The sequence below is a fragment of the Pristiophorus japonicus genome, chromosome 12, assembly GCF_044704955.1.
Source record: "Pristiophorus japonicus isolate sPriJap1 chromosome 12, sPriJap1.hap1, whole genome shotgun sequence".
Classification (NCBI taxonomy): Eukaryota; Metazoa; Chordata; class Chondrichthyes; family Pristiophoridae; genus Pristiophorus; species Pristiophorus japonicus.
The window spans coordinates 68726735-68744765 of NC_091988.1; the positions used below are offsets into that span (position 1 = coordinate 68726735).

The following is an 18031-nucleotide window of genomic DNA, read 5'->3' on the forward strand; positions in this document are numbered from 1 at the left end:
ATTTTCCCCAAAGCATTTTTTTGGCATACTTGGAGTTACGCCCGATTTTTTGAGGCCCAAGTATGCCAAAATAAAAGTGTTGTAAGTTTCCCCATTGCATCTCTTCATTTTGGCGTGGCCTAACCCGACTTTTAATTTTGGGGGTGGAGCCTTGATCTGCACCAAAAAGATCTGGCTGCCATGGTAACCAGGGACACAATGCAAGCTGAGGCTGCAAAGTGAAGCATACAGCCACCTTCCAACACATTAAAATAATTTCTCTCTCTCTCTCTGTGAACCGGGGACCAAGAATGGGACCGGACTGTGTGTGTGAACCGGGAACCGGAATGGGGCCAGACTGTGTGTGTGAACTGAGGACTGAGAATGGGACCGGACTGTGTGTGTGAACTGAGGACTGAGAATGGGACCGGCCTGTGTGTGTGAACCGGGGACCGGACAGCCTTCGGGCGGGGTTGGAGGTAAGTTGCTGCTATGTGTTTTTCAATTCTTTCAGTATGTCCAGGCATCTGCTGCGCCGCTTTCCTTGCCTGCGCCGATTTCCTTAACTCTAGGGAAGGTTTTTCAGGACAGGCCACATACGCTGGCCAAATCAGAACTGGAGTAACTCTCAGCTGGCCAAACTTCCCTAAATGGCCAGAAGTGGCATAGGTGGCTGGTTATGCCCCCTTTGGCTGAAAAAAAAACTGACTTAAAAAATTCGTAATTGAGTTATGCTGGTGCAAATTGATTGGGAAAACTGGGGATTTTTAAGTTATGCCAGAAAAAGCAGCCTGCTCCAAAAAAAACGGCGCAAATACTGGGGAAAATTGAGCCCATTGTAAGTAAATGTACGGTTAACAACTATATTTAGAGAGTAAGCAGGTCAAATCTTTGTTATTTTATGTATCGAAAACTGTACTGTTCATTTACCTTTCTCACATGGACAAAGCCAGTAGTTGGAGATAAATCTCCAAGTCAGATTCTCATAGAATCACAGACGTTTACAACATGCAAGGAGGCCATTTCGGCCCATCGTGTCCATGCCGGCCAACAAGAGGCTATCCAGCCTAATCCCACTTTCCAGCTCTTGGTCCATAACCATATAGGTTACAGCACTTCAAGTGCCCACCCAAGTACTTTAAAAAAATGTGCGGTTCACGTTTCACTCCAGAGACTTATGCGCATAATCCAGGCTGACACTGCAGTCATCATCATCATAGGCAGTTTCTGCCTCTACCATCCTTTCAGGCAGTGAGTTCCAGATGCCCACAACCCTCTGCGTGAAGAAATTTCCCCTCAAATCCTCTCTAAACCTTCTACCAATTACTTTAAATTTATGCCCCCTGGTTGCTGACCCCTCTGCTAAGGGAAATAGGCCCTTTCTATCCACTATATCTAGGCCCCTCAGAATTTTATACACCTCAATGAGGTCTCCCCTCAGCCTCCTCTGTTCCAAGGAAAACAAACCCAGCCTATCCAATCTGTCCTCATAGCTAAGATTCTCCACTCTCGGCAACATCCTCATAAATCTCCTCTGTACCCTCTCCAGTGCAATCACGTCCTTCCTGTAATGCGGTGATCAGAACTGCACGCAGTACTCCAGCTGTGGCCTAACCAGTGTTTTATACAGTTCAAGCATAACCCCCCCCCCGCTCTTATATTCTATTCCTCGGCTAATAAAGGCAAGCATTCCGTATGCCTTCTTAATCACCTTATCTACCTGGCCTGCTACCTTCAGGGATCTATGGACATGCACTCCCAGGTCCCTTTGTTCCTCTGTACTTTTCAGTGTTCTGCCATTTAATGTATATTCCCTTTCCTTGTTAGCCTTCCCCAAATGCATTACCTCACACTTCTCTGGATTAAATTCCATTTGCCACTGTTCTGCCCACCTGACCAGTTGATTGATATCTTCCTGCAGTCCGCAGCTTTCTTTTTCATTATTAACCACACAGTCGATTTTAGTATCATCTGCAAACTTCTTAATCATACCTCTATATTCATTGATATATACTACAAAAAGCAAGGGACCCAGTACTGAGCCCTGCAGAACCCCAGTGGTAACATCCTTCCAGTCACAAAAACACCCATCAACCATTACCCTTTGCTTCCTGCCTCTTGGGGTCGTAACGCTGTGGAATTCCTCTCCTCCTCAGCTGTAGGTAACATTCTCATCTGAGTCAGATTATTGTGGGTTCACATTTCACTCCAGAGACTTATGCGCATAATCCAGGCAGTCATCATCATCATAGGCAGTCCCTTGAAATCGAGGGAGACTTGCTTCCACTCTAAAAGTGAGTTCTTAGGTGACTGAACAGTCCAATACAGGAATTACAGTCTCTGTCACAGGTGGGGCAGACAGTGGTTGAAGGAAAGGGTGGGTGGGGGGTCTGGTTTGCCGCATATTCCTTCCGTTGCCTGCGCTTGCTTTCTGCATGCTCTCGGCGACGAGACTCGAGGTGCTCAGCGCCCTACCAGATGCTCTTCCTCCACTTAGGGCGGTCTTTGGCCAGGGACTCCCAGGTGTCGGTGGGGATGTTGCATTTTATCAAGGAGGCTTTGAGGGTGTTCTTGAAACGTTTCCTCTGCCCACCCGGGGCTTGCTTGCCATGTAGGAGTTCTGGGTAGAGTGCTTCCAAGCCTATTTCCTCGCTGCCAAGTCCCTCCAGCTGGACCCTCACTTCTCGCTCCCCACTGGTCGACTCAGCTGCTCCAATCGACTCCTGGCGATCTCAATGGTGGTGAGCCTCCAACCAGCTTCAAATACAGGTTTGGGCCTACCTCACACGCGAGCCTTCCCTCCAGCGACGATCGGGCCTGCCTCCCATCGGCGACGACCTGGCTTTCATCCCTCCGGCAACATTCGAGCTCTCACTCACTTCACTGGCGACGTCCTGGCCTTCATCCCACCGGCTACATCCTGGCCTTCATCCCACCGACGACATCCTGGCCTTCATCACACTGCAGTGCAGTGCTCAGGGAGTGCTGCACTGTCGGAGGTGCCGTCTTGCAGATGAGACGTTAAACCGAGGCCCCATCTGCTATCTCAGGTGGACATAAAAGATCCCACGGCACTATTTCGAAGAAGAGCAGGGGAGTTCTCCCCGGTGTCCTGGCCAATATTTATCTCTCAATTATCACTAAAAGCTGATTATTTGGTCATTTATCTAATTGATGTTTCTGGGAGCTTGCTGTGTGCAAATAAGGATTGGAGGCTGTTCAGAGAAGGTTCACTAGGTTGATTCCGAAGATGAGGGGGTTGACTTATGAAGATAGGTTGAGTAGGTTGGTGTTCAGAAGAATGAGGGGTGATCTTATCGAAACATACAAAATAATGAGAGGGCACGACAAGTTGGATGCAGAGAAGATATTTCCACTCATAGGGGAAACTAAAACCCAGGAGGCATAGTCTCAGAATAAGGGGCCGCCCATTTAAAACTGAGATGAGGAGGAATTTCTTCTCTCAGAGGGTTGTAAATCTATGGAATTCACTGCCCCAGAGAGCTGTGGATGCTGGGTCATTGAATATATTTAAGGTGGAGATAGACGGATTTTTCAACGATAAGGGAATAAAGAGTTATGGGGAGTGGGCAGGGAAGTGAAGCTGAGTCCATGATCAGATTAGCCACGATCTTATTGAATGGCAGAGCAGGCTCGAGGGACCAAAAAGTCGACTCCTGCTTCTATTTCTTATGTTCTTATTACAACAGTGACTCCACTTCAAAAGTACTTCATTGGCTTTAAAGCACTTTGGAACGCCCTGAGGCCGTGAAAAGTGCTATAGAAATACAAGTCTTTCTTTATCATTTTTACATTCTCTGCCCGTAGACGGGCCAAAAATCTGCACATTTCGTATTGAAAATCCATCACACATTTCGCAGCGGAATGTTTTTCCTTAAAGTAAAATGTAGATGAGAAATGTCACACACAATTCCCGGCAAATCTTCCTCTGAAAATGTCGCTTGTGCTAAGTGGCATCATCTCACCATTTAGTCTTTCCAGCTTGTCCTGTGCATCTCTCAGGAGCTGCTTGGCTTCATCCCGAAGGTTCTCAGCTTTTTGTTTAGCATCAAAAACCGTGCCACTCTTTCGGTCTATGAGACCATGCACAATTTTATATTTGTCTGTGAGCTGTCCGTCCAACATCTGGAAGCAAAAAAATTTAACAATTATACAAACATACAAAACTGATGGGCAGGAAAAGCCCAGTTGGTCCATCAAGCCTGCCCCACACTGACAGTGGCTGGCACATCATGACTAAATACTTACTCCCTCCCCTTCCCCCCCCCACCCCCACAACAATTATCAGACATACAGACTGAATGGGGGTAATTTTGACTTTGTGCGCTAGTGTAAAGCGGTGATGTCGAGTCGGCAGCACATTTTACATTGCTCCCCATTTTCATTTCATTTGAAGTTAATCGGGAGAGATGTAAAACGGGCTGCCAATTGGCTGCCACCTGTTTTACACCATTGCACAAAGTCTAAATCTAAGCCCCGTCAGTTTTACACAACAACAAACGGAAAATCAGTTTCAGCTCAAGTCCTCTTCTCTCTCCCATAGTAAAGGTCCATCATATTTCCAATGGAACTCTACTGTCTGGGATAGTACATTGGCAGGATTTTGTGGGCGAAATTGATTGGTGCACTGAACAGTCAGTTCCAGTGCAAGTTTTCTTCAATTATAAAAAAAAATGCTGGCAATGTATAGCACATCAGTTTTTAGGGGCGATTTTAACCTGGTTTTTTACCAGGCGGGCGGGCAGTTAAAATCGTCCAGGGGACTCATCTGCTGACGTCCTGCTCACTTCCCGCAGGCTACGATTTTAACCTGCTCTTCTGACCAGGCGAGAAGGACATGCGCCAGAAACTGGTGTGGTCATAGAATTGTACAGAACAGAAAGAGGCCATTCAGCTCATCGTGCCTATGCCAGCACTTGGAAAGAGCTATCCCATTAGTCCCATTCCCCTGCTCTTTCCGCAAGCGCAGTTTTTCTTTTTACCGCCTCTCCATCTCGCGCACGGTTGAGAGCTTTGCTCTCTTCGGTTGTACCTGTTTGGCCTCGTTGGCTTTATCCCGTGCCATTGCAGCAGTTTCTTCTGCCCGCGATGCCACCAGGCTGTTGTTGGCTCGTTTCATTTTCAGTGCATCGATTCTGTTGTCCAGCTGCATCAGTCGGTCCATGGCTTTCATCAGCTCTCTCTCCGCACTCACTGTTTCACTCCGTATCTGTGAAAATAGAGAGAGGCAGAACACTTACTATCACTGGGATCCCGACTATGTGGACCATAATAGTCCTTATCTCATCAGCTGACATGAGAAAGGATACTGCTGAACATTATGGCACAGCTAAATAGGTACCATGAATGAATCAATGAATGAAGCAGCAGACAAAACAAGGTGGCAGACTCGAAATGCTAAAAGATTCAAATGATCAGATAATGTGAAGTAAGTGACTTAGATTAAGAAGAGTACAGTGTATCCATAAAAAGGCATGATCTTAAAATACTTAGGAGTGAAATCAGCAAGCTCTTTTTCACACAATGGGTAGTGGAAATCTGGAACTCTTCCCCAAAAGGTTGTGGATGCAGGGGATCAATTGAAAATGTAAAGACTAAAATGGATAGATTTTGGTTGGGTAAGGTTATCGAGGGATATAGAGCAAAGATGGGAAAATGATGTAACAGGCTCAAGGGGGTGAATGGCCTCCTCCTGTTCCTATGAAACAGGCTTGAGGGGCTGAATGGCCACCTCCTATGCTTATGTAACAGGCTCAAGGAGCTAAATGGCCTCCTCCTGTTCCTATGCAACGGGGTTGAGGGGGTGAATGGTCTCCTCCTGTTCCTGTGTAACAGGCTCGAATGGCTGAATGGCCTCCTCCTGTTCCTGTGTAACAGGCTCGAGGGCCAAATGGGCCTCCTCCTGTTCCTGTGTATGCAATAACTGTTAGACTGAGTACTGTTTAACTCCAAGAGGTATGATCTTGACTCTGCTTTATTAAGGCCCAAATGGCTTAATATACAAAATGGCTGGCCTTTTATACTTGGGCTGCACACACGTGCGTGCAGCCCAATGGCCTCCAACAGTGACGCCATCGAGTGGCTAGTGATCCCAAAAGTACATACATGTCAATATCCCCCTCTGAGATATTAACACAGTCTTTTACAAATTGAGACGGTCCGGTGTTTTACACTCCCGGATTGACCGTCTCAGTTCAACTCCACCCTTGGGTGAGTGTTCAGAGTCTGTTGTGACTGGTGGCTGGGTGGCTGACCTGGTGGGAGTGGCAGTGGCCATATCAGGGATTGAAAGTCCATTTTCATTGAACATGTCAGTGATTGAAAGTCCGGATTCACTGATGACCACTGACCACTCTGATGACTGGGGGTAGGTTGGTTGGTCGTCGAGTCTCTTCCTCTGACTGTTCCAGTTCGTCTGTGTGCCGCAGCTTTGTCTGATCCATATGTTTCCTGCATATTTGCCCATTTTTGAGCTTGACAATGACTACTCTGTTGCCCTCCTTGGAAATGACAGTACCAGCCGTCCACTTGGGACCCTGATCATAATTCAGAACATATACAGGATCATTTACAGAAATATCGCGTGACACTGCTGCGCGATCGTGATACCTTTGCTGACTTTGTCTTCTATATGCAACATGATTATTCAAGTTAGGGTGTACAAGAGATAGCTTGGTCTTAAGACCTCTCTTCATTAGTTCAGCAGGCGAGACCCCGGTAAGCATGTGTGCTCTTGTCCTGTAACTAAGCAGTATGCTTGACAGGCGGGTCTGCAGTGACTCTTGGGTTACTCACTTCATACTCTGCTTTATGATTTGGACAGCACGTTCTGCTTGCCCATAGGATGCAGGTTTGAACGGTGCTGACCTTACATGCTTGATACCATTGAGTTTCGTGAACTCTTGAAACTCCTGACTGGCGAAGCACGATCCGTTGTCGCTAACAACGATGTCAGGCAGACCATGTGTCGCGAACATGACAGAGATTCTCAATGATAGCTGTGGATGTGCTGGATGACATGATTATACACTCTATCCACTTCGAATATGTGTCCACCACAACTAAAAACATCTTCCCCAGGAAGGGACCTGCAAAGTCTATGTGGATCCTGGACCATGGTTTGGACGGCCACGACCACAGACTCAGCGGCGATTCTGCTGGTGCTTTGTTGAGCTGCATGCAAGTGTTGCACTGATGCACACATGATTCCAGCTCAGAGTCAATTCCAGGCCACCATATATGAGGCCTGGCGATGGCTTTCATCATTACAATGCTGGGATGTGTGCTATGTAGCTCATGTACAAATTTCTCTCTCCCTTTCTTGGGCATAACAACACGATTGCCCCACAGTATACAATCCGACTGTATAGACAGTTCGTCTTTGCGACAAATGTAAGGTTTGGTCTCCTTGCCCATTTACTTGGGTATGGTAAACCAATCATCTTTGAGGATGCAACTCTTCACCACCGATAAAATCGGGTCCTGGCTGGTCCAGGTCTTAACTTGTTGAGCCGTGACAGGGGTTCCTTCACTCTTAAAAGCATCCATAACTAGCAATAGGTCCGCCGGTTGTGGCGTTTCCACCTCCGGTGTGGGCAACGGCAGACGGCACAAAGCTTCGGCACAATTCTCGGTGCCAGGTCTATGGCGAATGACATAAGCATAAGCGGATAATGTCAGTGCCCACCTCTGGATGTGGGATGAAGCATTGGTATTGATACCTTTGTTTTCAGAGAACAGTGAAATGAGCGGCTTGTGATCTGTCTCCAGTTCAAACCGAAGACCAAACAGGTCTTGATGCATCTTTTTAACCCCATACACACAGGCTAGTGCTTCTTTCTCTACCATGCTGTAGGCTCTTTCCACTTTAGACAAACTTTTTGAAGCATATGCGACTGGTTGAAGTTTACCCGACTCATTAGCTTGTTGGAGTACGCAACCAATTCCATATGACGAAGCATCACAGGCCAATACTAAACGTTTATATGGGTCATAATGTACCAGCAGCTTGTTAAAGCAATGCGGATTAGTGGCTTTCTCAAAAGCTCTGTCTTGAGATGAACCCCACACCCAGTTGTCGCCTTTTCTTAGCAGCATGTGCAGTGGTTCTAATAAGGTGCTTAATTTAGGTCGGAAGTTCCCGAAGTAGTTGAGTAGACCCAGGAACGAACGCAGCTCCGTCACATTCTACGGCTTGGGTGCATTCTTGATGGCCTTGGTTTTCACGTCCGTGGGCCTGATGTTGTCAGCAGCAATTTTCCTCCCCAGGAATTCGACCTCTGGTGCCATGAAGATGCACTTCGAGCATTTCAGTCTGAGTTCCACTTTGTCCAGACGATGTAGAACCTCGTCCAGGTTGTTCAGATGTTCCTCCGAGTCACGACATGTGATCAGGATGTCATCTTGGAACACGATGGTTCTGGGAACGGACTTCAGTAGACTCTCCATGTTCCTCTGAAGTATTGTTGCAGCCGAGCGAATTCCAAAAGGGCACCTGTGATAAATAAACTGTCCATTATGCGTGTTAATGCACATAAGTCTCTTTGATGTCTCGACCAGCTCCTGTGCCAAGTAGGCCGACATCAAGACCAGTTTGGTGAACAACTTCCCCCCGGCTAGCATTGCAAAAAGCCATCAGCCTTCGGTAACGGGTACTGATCCTGTTTCGAAACCCTGTTGATCGTAGCCTTGTAGTTTCCACAGATTCTGACTGTGCCATCACTTTTCAGCACAGGAACAATGAGGCTGGCCCATTTATTAAATTCAACTGATGATATGATCCCTTCACGCTGGAGTCTGTCCAGTTCGATTTCGACCTTTTACATTTTCCCTCATCATATACGGAACTGCCCGAGCTTTATGATGGACGGGTCTTGCATCCGAGTCCATGTGGATCTGCATCTTGGCTCCTGTGAAGTTGCTGATGCCTGGTTCGAACAGCGAGGAGAACTTGCTCAGTATCTTTCTCCGACGACAACGCCTTGATGTCGTTCCAATTACATCTGATTTTTTTCAAGCCAGTTCCTGCCGAACAGCATTGGCCGATTGCCTGGGACAATCCATAGTGGTAACTCGTGAACCGCATCATCATACGATACTTTAATTGTGGCACTGCCAATCACCGTTGTGAGTTCTTTGGTACGTGCGCAACTTGGCATTGACAGGACTCAGCCTGGGCCTCTCAGCCTTAGTATCCCACAGCTTGTCAAATGCCATCTGGCTCATTATCGATTGACTCGCCCCCGTGTCCAGTTCCATCGATACCGGCTCCCCAAAATTTCACATAGTTCATTATCGGTTTGATCTTAGTTAGGAACAAGTACAGTCCATACACTTCCTCCTCTGGTATCTCGGATTGCGTATCCGGATCCGCGCTAGTCTGACCATCATCCTCCATGTGCTCATCTGCGGACACTTGTGCTGGAGATGCCCCACTCTGAGACAGCCTTTGCAACTATATTGCTTAAATTGGCGCTGCTGGTGCCAGTGATTTCCCCCACAACGCCAACACGGATGCATTCCCGCTGGTGGACTTTGAGCAGCCACAGGTTTCGCATACACAGTCGGGTAGGCCTTGCCATGTGCCACTCTGCCAAACGCCTAATCAATCATATTTACAGTACTTGCCGAGTTTCGATTTTTCACTGATATCTGCTTTAGACTTCCATCCATCACCATGCATGACTGAGCGATCATGATGGCCTGTTCAACTCCAACGTCTCCACCACCAGTAGTTTACGCAGGATCACCTCGTGGTTGATGCCGATTATAAAGACGTCCTGCAGCATGTCTGCCATCACAGCCCCGAACTTACACGGTCCCACTAGACGTCTCAAGTCAGCAACGAATTCTGCCACATTCTGGCCCTGAGTGAACATGCGTGTTAAATCTGTATCTCGATATGCTTAAGGTGGTCCTGTACCAGTGTACACAATTCTTCATACGTCTTCTCTGTTGGACTCACAGGCAGAGTAGATTCTTTTATCAGACCATACATTTTTGGACCGCAAACCGTGAGGAACACCACCCGCCGCCGATCTGCGTCACCGACCTCCTCCATTTCGTTGGCCCCGAAGAACTGGCTCAAACAGCTCACAAAGTCTGCCCAATCTTCTCCTTCCACAAATCGCTCCAATAATCCAATTGTGCTAATTTTTGCATGGAAAGGTTCTTGTTGCCTCGTCATCAAATGTTGTGTATGCAATAACTGTTAGACTGAGTACTGTTTAACGCCAAGAGGTATGACTTTAGCTCTGCTTTATTAAGACCCAAAGTGACTAATATACAAAATGGCTGGCCTTTTATACTTGGGCTGCACACACATCCAGAACCAAGAGACACAGTCTAAGGATAAGGGGTAAGCCATTTAGGACCGAGATGAGGAGGAATTTCTTCACCCAGAGAGTGGTGAACCTGTGGAATTCTCTACCACAGAAAGTTGTTGAGGCCAATTCACTAAATATATTCAAAAAGGAGTTAGATGAAGTCCTTACTACTAGGGGGATCAAGGGGTATGGCGAGAAAGCAGGAATGGGGTACTGAAGTTGCATGTTCAGCCATGAACTCATTGAATGGCGGTGCAGGCTGGAAGGGCCGAATGGCCTACTCCTGCACCTATTTTCTATGTTTCTATGTTTCTATGCGTGCAGACCAATGGCCTCCAACAATGACGCCATCTAGTGGCTAGTGATACCAAAAGTACATACATGACAGTGTAACAGGCTCGAGGGGCCAAATGGGCCTCCTCCTGTTCCTGTGTAACAAGCTCGAGGGGCTGAATGGCCTCCTCCTGTTCCTATGTTCTGGATGCCAACTCAAAGAAGTTAAGAAGGGGACAAAATTAGTGAGAAAAGATCACGATTAAACACTCCTTCCTTACCCCGCTCAGTGTCTGATCGGTCTCTTCTATGTCTCCTTTTGCTCGTCTGATTGCATTTTGTGCAGCATGCTGAGCTCGGTCAGCCTCCTCTAGGGCTTGCTTCACCGCCTCTGCTGTGTTCTTCACATTTTCTGCACGGCTCCTGCACAGTTAAAGAAAGATAAAAACGGACTTTAGATTCCTGGCAAATGAACGACTCCGGGGAATTAGCGACTGGCAGCAGCATTCTGGCAGAGTGGGAGGAGTATGTGTGTTTGAGTGAATGTGAGCGTGTGTGTGATTATGTGTGCTATTATGTGTGAGTGAGAGTATGCAATTGAGAGTGTATATGAGTATGTACGCGAGAGTGTGTGTGTACGCGAGTGTGTGTACGCGAGAATGTGTGTGAGTGCATGTGCAAGTGCATGTACACATGCAAGCATGAATGTGTGCGCACATACATGTGTGGGGGGAGGGGAGGCGATGGCAGTGTCATAGGGAAAGAAATTGAGGGTAAGACCTTGCATTACCCCACTCTGGGACAGGGTGTCAGGCTCCAATACAGGGGCAGGATTTAGAAACCAATTTCCGTAAAATTGGCTTCTTCTATTTGTTGTTCCCAAGTTGTGTTTGGACAGGTGAATACACCACACATGGCAGAGACTGTCTCTACCGTGAACGTACCGTGCCCTTCTTGCGTCCTTAAGGAGTTGCTCCGCTTTCCTCACGTCATCGGCGGTCTGATCCAAGATAGTGTCCACATTAGACAAACTGTTGACCTTGTCTTTGATCTCCTCTGCGAGGTAGCGGATTTGCTGAGGGGAGGCAGGGATCGAGAGCTCCAGAACTCGACTGGCCACCATCTCGATGCTGTCAGGGTCCGCACCCTCTTCTGTACGGAGATGGGTGAAAAAACACAAGGTATTGGCCTCAATCCCTTTATGGTTTTATATTTCAGGACACTGCTGGCGATAATTCCAAATTTATTTTTTATTTGTTCTTGAGATGAGGACGACACTGGCAAGGCAGCATTGACCAACCCAAGTCGCCCGGAGGGCTTTGAATCAAATAGTGGTAATGTGGGACTGGAGTCACATGTAGGCCAGACCAGGTAGGGATGGCAGGTTCCCTTCCCTGTAGGACATCCAGTCTTGGATCAGTCGCCTCGCTAAAGATTAGCTTGTCCTGTGCTGAGAGGCTGCATTACAGTAGCTCCCTGCAGCATGGTGTGTTGGTATAAATCTACTTCACACACCACAAATGGTAGATTTTAACTGTGACCATTTACTCTCTGCCCTTACGTGTAAGGAAGTCTCGGATCTGCTTGATGAGGTCACGCAGCTCTTTGTTTGAGCGATTAATCCGATCCTTGGCGTCATTTGCTTTATCCAGAGTCACTTGAGCTTTCGCCTTCGCTTCATTTGCCTTTACCTTCGCCAGAGCAACCTGAAAATACAAAATAAACCAAAATCATAGAATGATACAGCACAGAATGAGCCCATAGTGTCTGTATTGAAAGTAAAAACATAATGGCCAACAATGATCAACCTGTGGGCTAGAAATTGGTTATGATTAGGAGGCCCAAACCTGACCAAAATTGGTCCTTGGACCTCACTAACATTATCTGGGTGAGCTGCCGCCTGTTTGAGGAAATGAATGCTAGTTTGCTTTCCTCGCCGCAGAGGCCCCTCATTTACATGGCCTCTTGTGCATCCCTGATTTTCATCGCTGCACCATTGGCAGCCGTGCCTTCAGCAGCCTATGCCCTAAGCTCTAGAATTCCCTCCTTAAACCTCTCCACCCCTCTCTCCATTAAGATGCTCCTTAAAACCTACCTCTTTGAGCAAGCTTTTGGTCACCTGTCCTAATTTCTCCTTATGTGGCTCGGGGTCAAATTTTTTGTCTTATAATACTCCTGTGAAGCGCCTTGGACGTTTTACTACATTAAAGGCGTGTATAAATACAAGTTGTTGTTGTTGGTTTCAGGGATAGCTAAAAAAAATGGGCGCGACTAATTTATCAGCGACCCGAACGCCACGCAGATTGGACCGTTAGATCTGCCCGTTTTACGTTCCCATAAAATGAAGTCAACTCAAACGAATTTCTTCCCCTGTAATTACAAAATAAATCAGTGGACAACAATAACTTGGCACTTATACAATACCCAAAGATATAAAAGTGTCCCAAGACACTTCACAGAGAAGGAAGGAAAGAACCAGCCTCTCTGAACAACTTCTCTACTTCCATTCCCATTCGCTGGTATTTGAAGCCATTGTGCTTTCTTGGATATCGGAGTGACTTGTGGCCGGATAAGGATAAGGTGCACTCTCTCTGGTGTGCGGCGCAGTGGCCCCGACCTGCAAGGACCATCAGCAAGTTGGGGCTTTCAAAGGAGCATACCACTTCAAGGTACAGCGCGTGCTAGAAAGTGACAGCTGGGAAGAGGGTGACTGGATTGGACGTCACCAAGGTCTAGGTCGTTGATTGGAGCATGGACAGGTACAGCAGGAGTGCAGAAGCAGCGAGTGATCGTGGAGTGATGTGATCAGGACCCAGGAGAGGCGTGCGTTCGGGGCTCACAAGAGGGGAGGGCCCAGGGGCAGCACGGGCCAGCCCACACTGCAATATGTGTGCGCACTAGATCCTTGCAGCGGAGCCAGTCTCCAGTCGTCTTGGTTAGTCCTTGCCACTGGACCAAGACCTAGCTCTGTTAAGCCCATGTGGTGGCTGGTGGGCCACCACACGTTAAAAAAATCCGCACACAGGCATCTTCCACCCTTCAACATGTAGTTCAGGACCTGGAATATTAGGTCCTTCATTGAAGCACTTGTGAACTTCTCCCTTTTTGGCGTGGAAGTAAGTCATCCTTGATATGAGGGAGCACTTATGATGATGATGACTTTCTCTGGTGAAACCTCATGTTAAAAAACAAAACAAAAGTCTGTCACACCCGAGATTTGCCAAACCTCTCACTGCTCACCTTCTGAAACAGCTCCTCCACCTCATTCATTGCTCTCTGGAGTTCCTCTTCTGATTGTTGGGCTCGATCGAGAGAAGTGTCAGCCACTGCAACTGCACCATTACAGTCCAGACCCCCACAGTGCCTGGTGCCATCGTCTTCATAGCATCCAGCCCCACCACACCGGCTGTCTATGCAAGGTAAATCTCCAGGCGCACCACACACCTGCAATGCACAACAATTATTGGCTAAAATTTTATAAGAATTCTGACAATGAATGCGAGTGGATATAGAGAGGCTAAATGAGTGGACAAAAATTTGGCAGATGGAGTATAATGTGGGAAAATGTGAGGTTATCCACTTGGCAGAAAAAATAGAAAAGCAAATTATAATTTAAATGGAGAAAAATTGCAAAGTGTTGCAGTACAGAGGGACCTGGGGGTCCTTGTGCATAAAACACAAAAAGTTAGTATGTAGGTACAGCAAGTAATCAGGAAGGCAAATGGAATGTTGGCCTTTATTGCAAGAGGGATAAAGTATAAAAGCAGAAAAGTCCTGCTACAACTGTACAGGATATTGGTGAGGCCACACCTGGAGTACAGCGTACAGTTTTGGTCTCCATATTTAAGGAAGGATATACTTGCATTGGAGGCTGTTCAGACAAGGTTCACTAGGTTGATTCCGGAGATGAGGGGGTTGACTTATGAAGATAGGTTGAGTAGGTTGGGCCTATACTCATTGGAGTTCAGAAGAATGAGAGGTGATCTTATCAAAACATACAAGATAATGAGGGGGCTCGACAAGGTGGAAGCAGACAGGATGTTTCCACTGATAGGGAAAACTAAAACTCGGGGACATAGTTTCAGAATAAGGGGCCGCCCATTTAAAACTGAGATGAGGAGGAATTTCTTCTCTCAGAGGGTTGTAAATCTGTGGAATTCTCTGTCCCACAGAGCTGTGGAGGCTGGGTCATTGAATACATTTAAGGCTGAGATAGACAGATTTTTGAGCGATAAGGGAATAAAGGGTTATGGGGAGCAGGCAGGGAAGTGGAGTTGAGTTCATGATCAGATCAGCCATGATATTAAATGGCGGAGCAGGCTCGAGGCCTACTCTTGCTCCTATTTCTTATGTTCTTACATTCCACAGATACTCGACCATAACCAAGAGTAATACTCACAGTGCCCTGAATCAGCTCAGGTGGATTTGTGAGACCAATTACTACTGGTTAAACACTTTATACATTTCTCTGCCTTTGAAACCATTTGTCCTCTACATACCCGCAACCCTTCCTCCAGCCCTGGCCATGCAATTACATCTTGCAGCCCAGAGAGTATAGAAGTGGAGGGGGAGTATTGACTTCCCAAACCCACAACCTCCACCACCAAGAAGGACAAAGCTAGCAGGCGCATGGCAACACCATCATCTCCAGGTTCCCTCTCCGAGTCACACACCATCCTGACTTGGGCAGATATTGGCCATTACAACATCGTCATTGGGTCAAAATCCTGGAACTCTCTCCCCAACGGCAATGTGGGAGTACTTTCACCAAATGGACTGCAACAGTTCAAGAAGACGGCTCACCACCACCTTTTCAAGGGGCAACTAAGGATGAGTAATAAATGCCAGCCTTTCCAGCAATACCCACATCTACCAGAATGAATTTTTAAAAATTGAGCTGCTCCTAATCAAACTAAGGCAGCCCTAGTCTGCTTTTTATTGCACCTCCCTCCCTCCCTCCCTCCCACCAGCAGATTCCTGGTTTCAGGTCAACAAATTCCCACAATTCAATGCTGAGATTGAGAAGCCAAAACTCCAGAAAAATAACAAGGAGTATTGAAAATGTTAAAATCCCATTTCGAGACTTCCATCAATAGCAGCTCTGTGGGTCAGTGCAGGAAGCAGAGAATGAATCTCAACAAACCTTTTCATTAATGTTCTTCAGGTTCAGTGTTTGTACTTTGGCAGCCAAGTCGTTGAGAGCACGTCTGTTGGCGGCATTCTTCCGAATGAAGTCATTATTCCGCGTTCTGATCAACACCTCTGTCTTGCGACGGGTACCGGCAGATTCACTGATAATACTGGGGAAGGTCACAGTGGAGCCATTTACTGTCCTCTCTGCCTGGCACGACTGATCGTAAGAGCTTCGTATACTGTCATAAGCACCTGGTGAGAGGAAACAGTGTCATTGTGGATTGACCATGTCATTTCCTATCGATACATGTCAATCAGGCTAAGTGGGGTAGAGGACCAAAGGGATTTAGGGGTACACATCTACAAATCATTAAAAATACAAGTTACCAAGGCCATAAAAAATTCAAACCAAGGACTGGAATAGAATTGATAAGCAGGGAAGTTATATTAAACATGTATAGAGCCATGGTTACACTTGGATCACTGTGCACAGTCTGCTCCCCATATTATAAAAAGGATATAGAGGCACTGGAGAAAGCGCATTAAGATTTACAAGAATGATACCAGAATTGAGAGGTTATAACTGTCAGAAAAGATTGAACGGACTGGGGCTCTTTTCTCTAAAAAAGAGAAGGCTGAAGGGTGACCTGATGGTGGTCTTTAAAACTATGGAAGGGTTTGACGGGGTAGATGTGGAGAAGATTTTTCCACTTGTGGGAGAGTCCAAAACTGTGGGCCATCAATATAAGTAATTGATAAGTACATGAGGGTGAAAGGAATAGAAGGATATGCTGATAGAGTGAGATAAAGTAGAGTGGGAGGAGGCTGGTGCGGAGTATAAACACCAGCACAGACTAGATGGACGAAATGGCCTGTTTCTGTGCTGCATATTCTATCTAAAACGTTAAATACCCAAGACCCAAACCATCAATATAGGAGACTTTCCAAATGGAGTTTCAGGAGGATTGGGTAAGACAGTGGATTAGCAATAACAGCTTGGATTTGTGAACTGCCTTTAATGTAATAAGGTGGCAGTGCTGTAGCAAGATGGAGGGGTTTAGGAAGAAAATTCCAGGCACCAGGACATGATGGCTGAAGGTGGGATTTGTTGGGGGCGCAGTCAATTAATTATTTTCAAGAGGACAATGTACAATGATGAAAATCTCTGTTGGTGGAGAGTGAAGTGAGTCTGGGGCAGTGCCAACCAGTTTCTGGAAAATATGAACTCTCAGCATAAAATTTATATTTTACACATTCTATTAGAGGGTCACTGGATACCAATCGGGAGCGGGAACTTTGCATGATTTTTCAGGGCTGATGAAACTGAAAAAGTCCTATCAGTGACCCAGATAAGATTATCTTAACTCAGCATAGACCATAGGAGCAGGAGAAGGCCATTGGCTCATCTGTACCTCAACTCTATTTACCCACCTTTGCTCCATATCTGATACCCTGACCCATCAAAAATCTAGCGATCTCAGTCTCCAAACCTCCAACTTTCCCTTAGCATCCACAGCCTTCGGGAGGAGTGAATTCCAGACTTTTACTGCCTTTGGGTGAAAAGTGTTTCCTCATTTCCCTCCTGAAAGGCCTAGCTCCAATTTTAAGATTATGCCCCCTCATTCTAGATTCCCAGATAGTTTCTCTCTATCTACCCTATCAAATCCTTTTAACATTTGAAACACCTCGATCAGATCACTGCTCAGACCAGGGCTGGCACCTGCGGACCTCCCTCTTCTAGTTTAGTTTAGTACCACACCATACATATTTGTATCGAGTCACTCAGCCATCAATAAACCAACACAGTTAAACTACCCAATGCCCTCATGTGGTGCAGTGGGACAAGAATGTACCGAGGAAGTTGGAGTGTTTCAGTATGTCCAGCTGTCGGGCCAGCTCCTTGGTGGAGAGGTTCAGAGCTCGAGCTTCGCGCTCCAGGTTACTCAGCTCAACACTTGCACCACTGTTCTGGTTTTGCACTGCAGTTAGAACATCTTCAAGTCCATTCAAGATGTCCGTTGTCCCAGTAATTTTGTCCCTGTAGAAAATTTTAAAACTTGGTTTTCAGTCTCAGATTATCAAAGGTTGGTTATCCTACCCAGTCTATTTGCACACTCCTGCTCGCTCCCCGTTCCCTTTAATATCCCACACAGCCTAATCCCACTCTCCTACTCACTCCATGTACCCTTTAATATCCCACAAGTCTAATGCCACTCTCCTACTCACTCACCATACCCTTTAATATCCCATACAGCCTAATCCCAGTCTCCTACTCACTCCATGTACCCTTTAATATCCCA

General features: G+C 46.6%; 1 protein-coding gene and 1 long non-coding RNA gene across 3 annotated transcripts in view; one reads left to right on the forward strand and one right to left on the reverse strand.

Annotated features, from left to right (window-relative positions):
* Positions 1-18031, forward strand: part of LOC139277319 (uncharacterized) — an 89347-nt gene that overhangs the window by 49708 nt on the left and 21608 nt on the right. The gene's annotated exons all lie outside the window — the stretch shown is intronic.
* Positions 1-18031, reverse strand: part of lamb2 (laminin, beta 2 (laminin S)) — a 143114-nt gene that overhangs the window by 5756 nt on the left and 119327 nt on the right. For both annotated transcript variants that reach the window (XM_070895629.1, XM_070895628.1), the window contains 8 exons: positions 17585-17769; positions 15742-15983; positions 13839-14042; positions 12160-12304; positions 11543-11750; positions 10880-11021; positions 5033-5209; positions 3966-4125 (listed from right to left, as the gene is read on the reverse strand). In XM_070895629.1, coding sequence (XP_070751730.1) covers positions 3966-4125; positions 5033-5209; positions 10880-11021; positions 11543-11750; positions 12160-12304; positions 13839-14042; positions 15742-15983; positions 17585-17769 — 1463 coding nt within the window. The remainder of the gene's footprint in view (positions 1-3965; positions 4126-5032; positions 5210-10879; positions 11022-11542; positions 11751-12159; positions 12305-13838; positions 14043-15741; positions 15984-17584; positions 17770-18031) is intronic.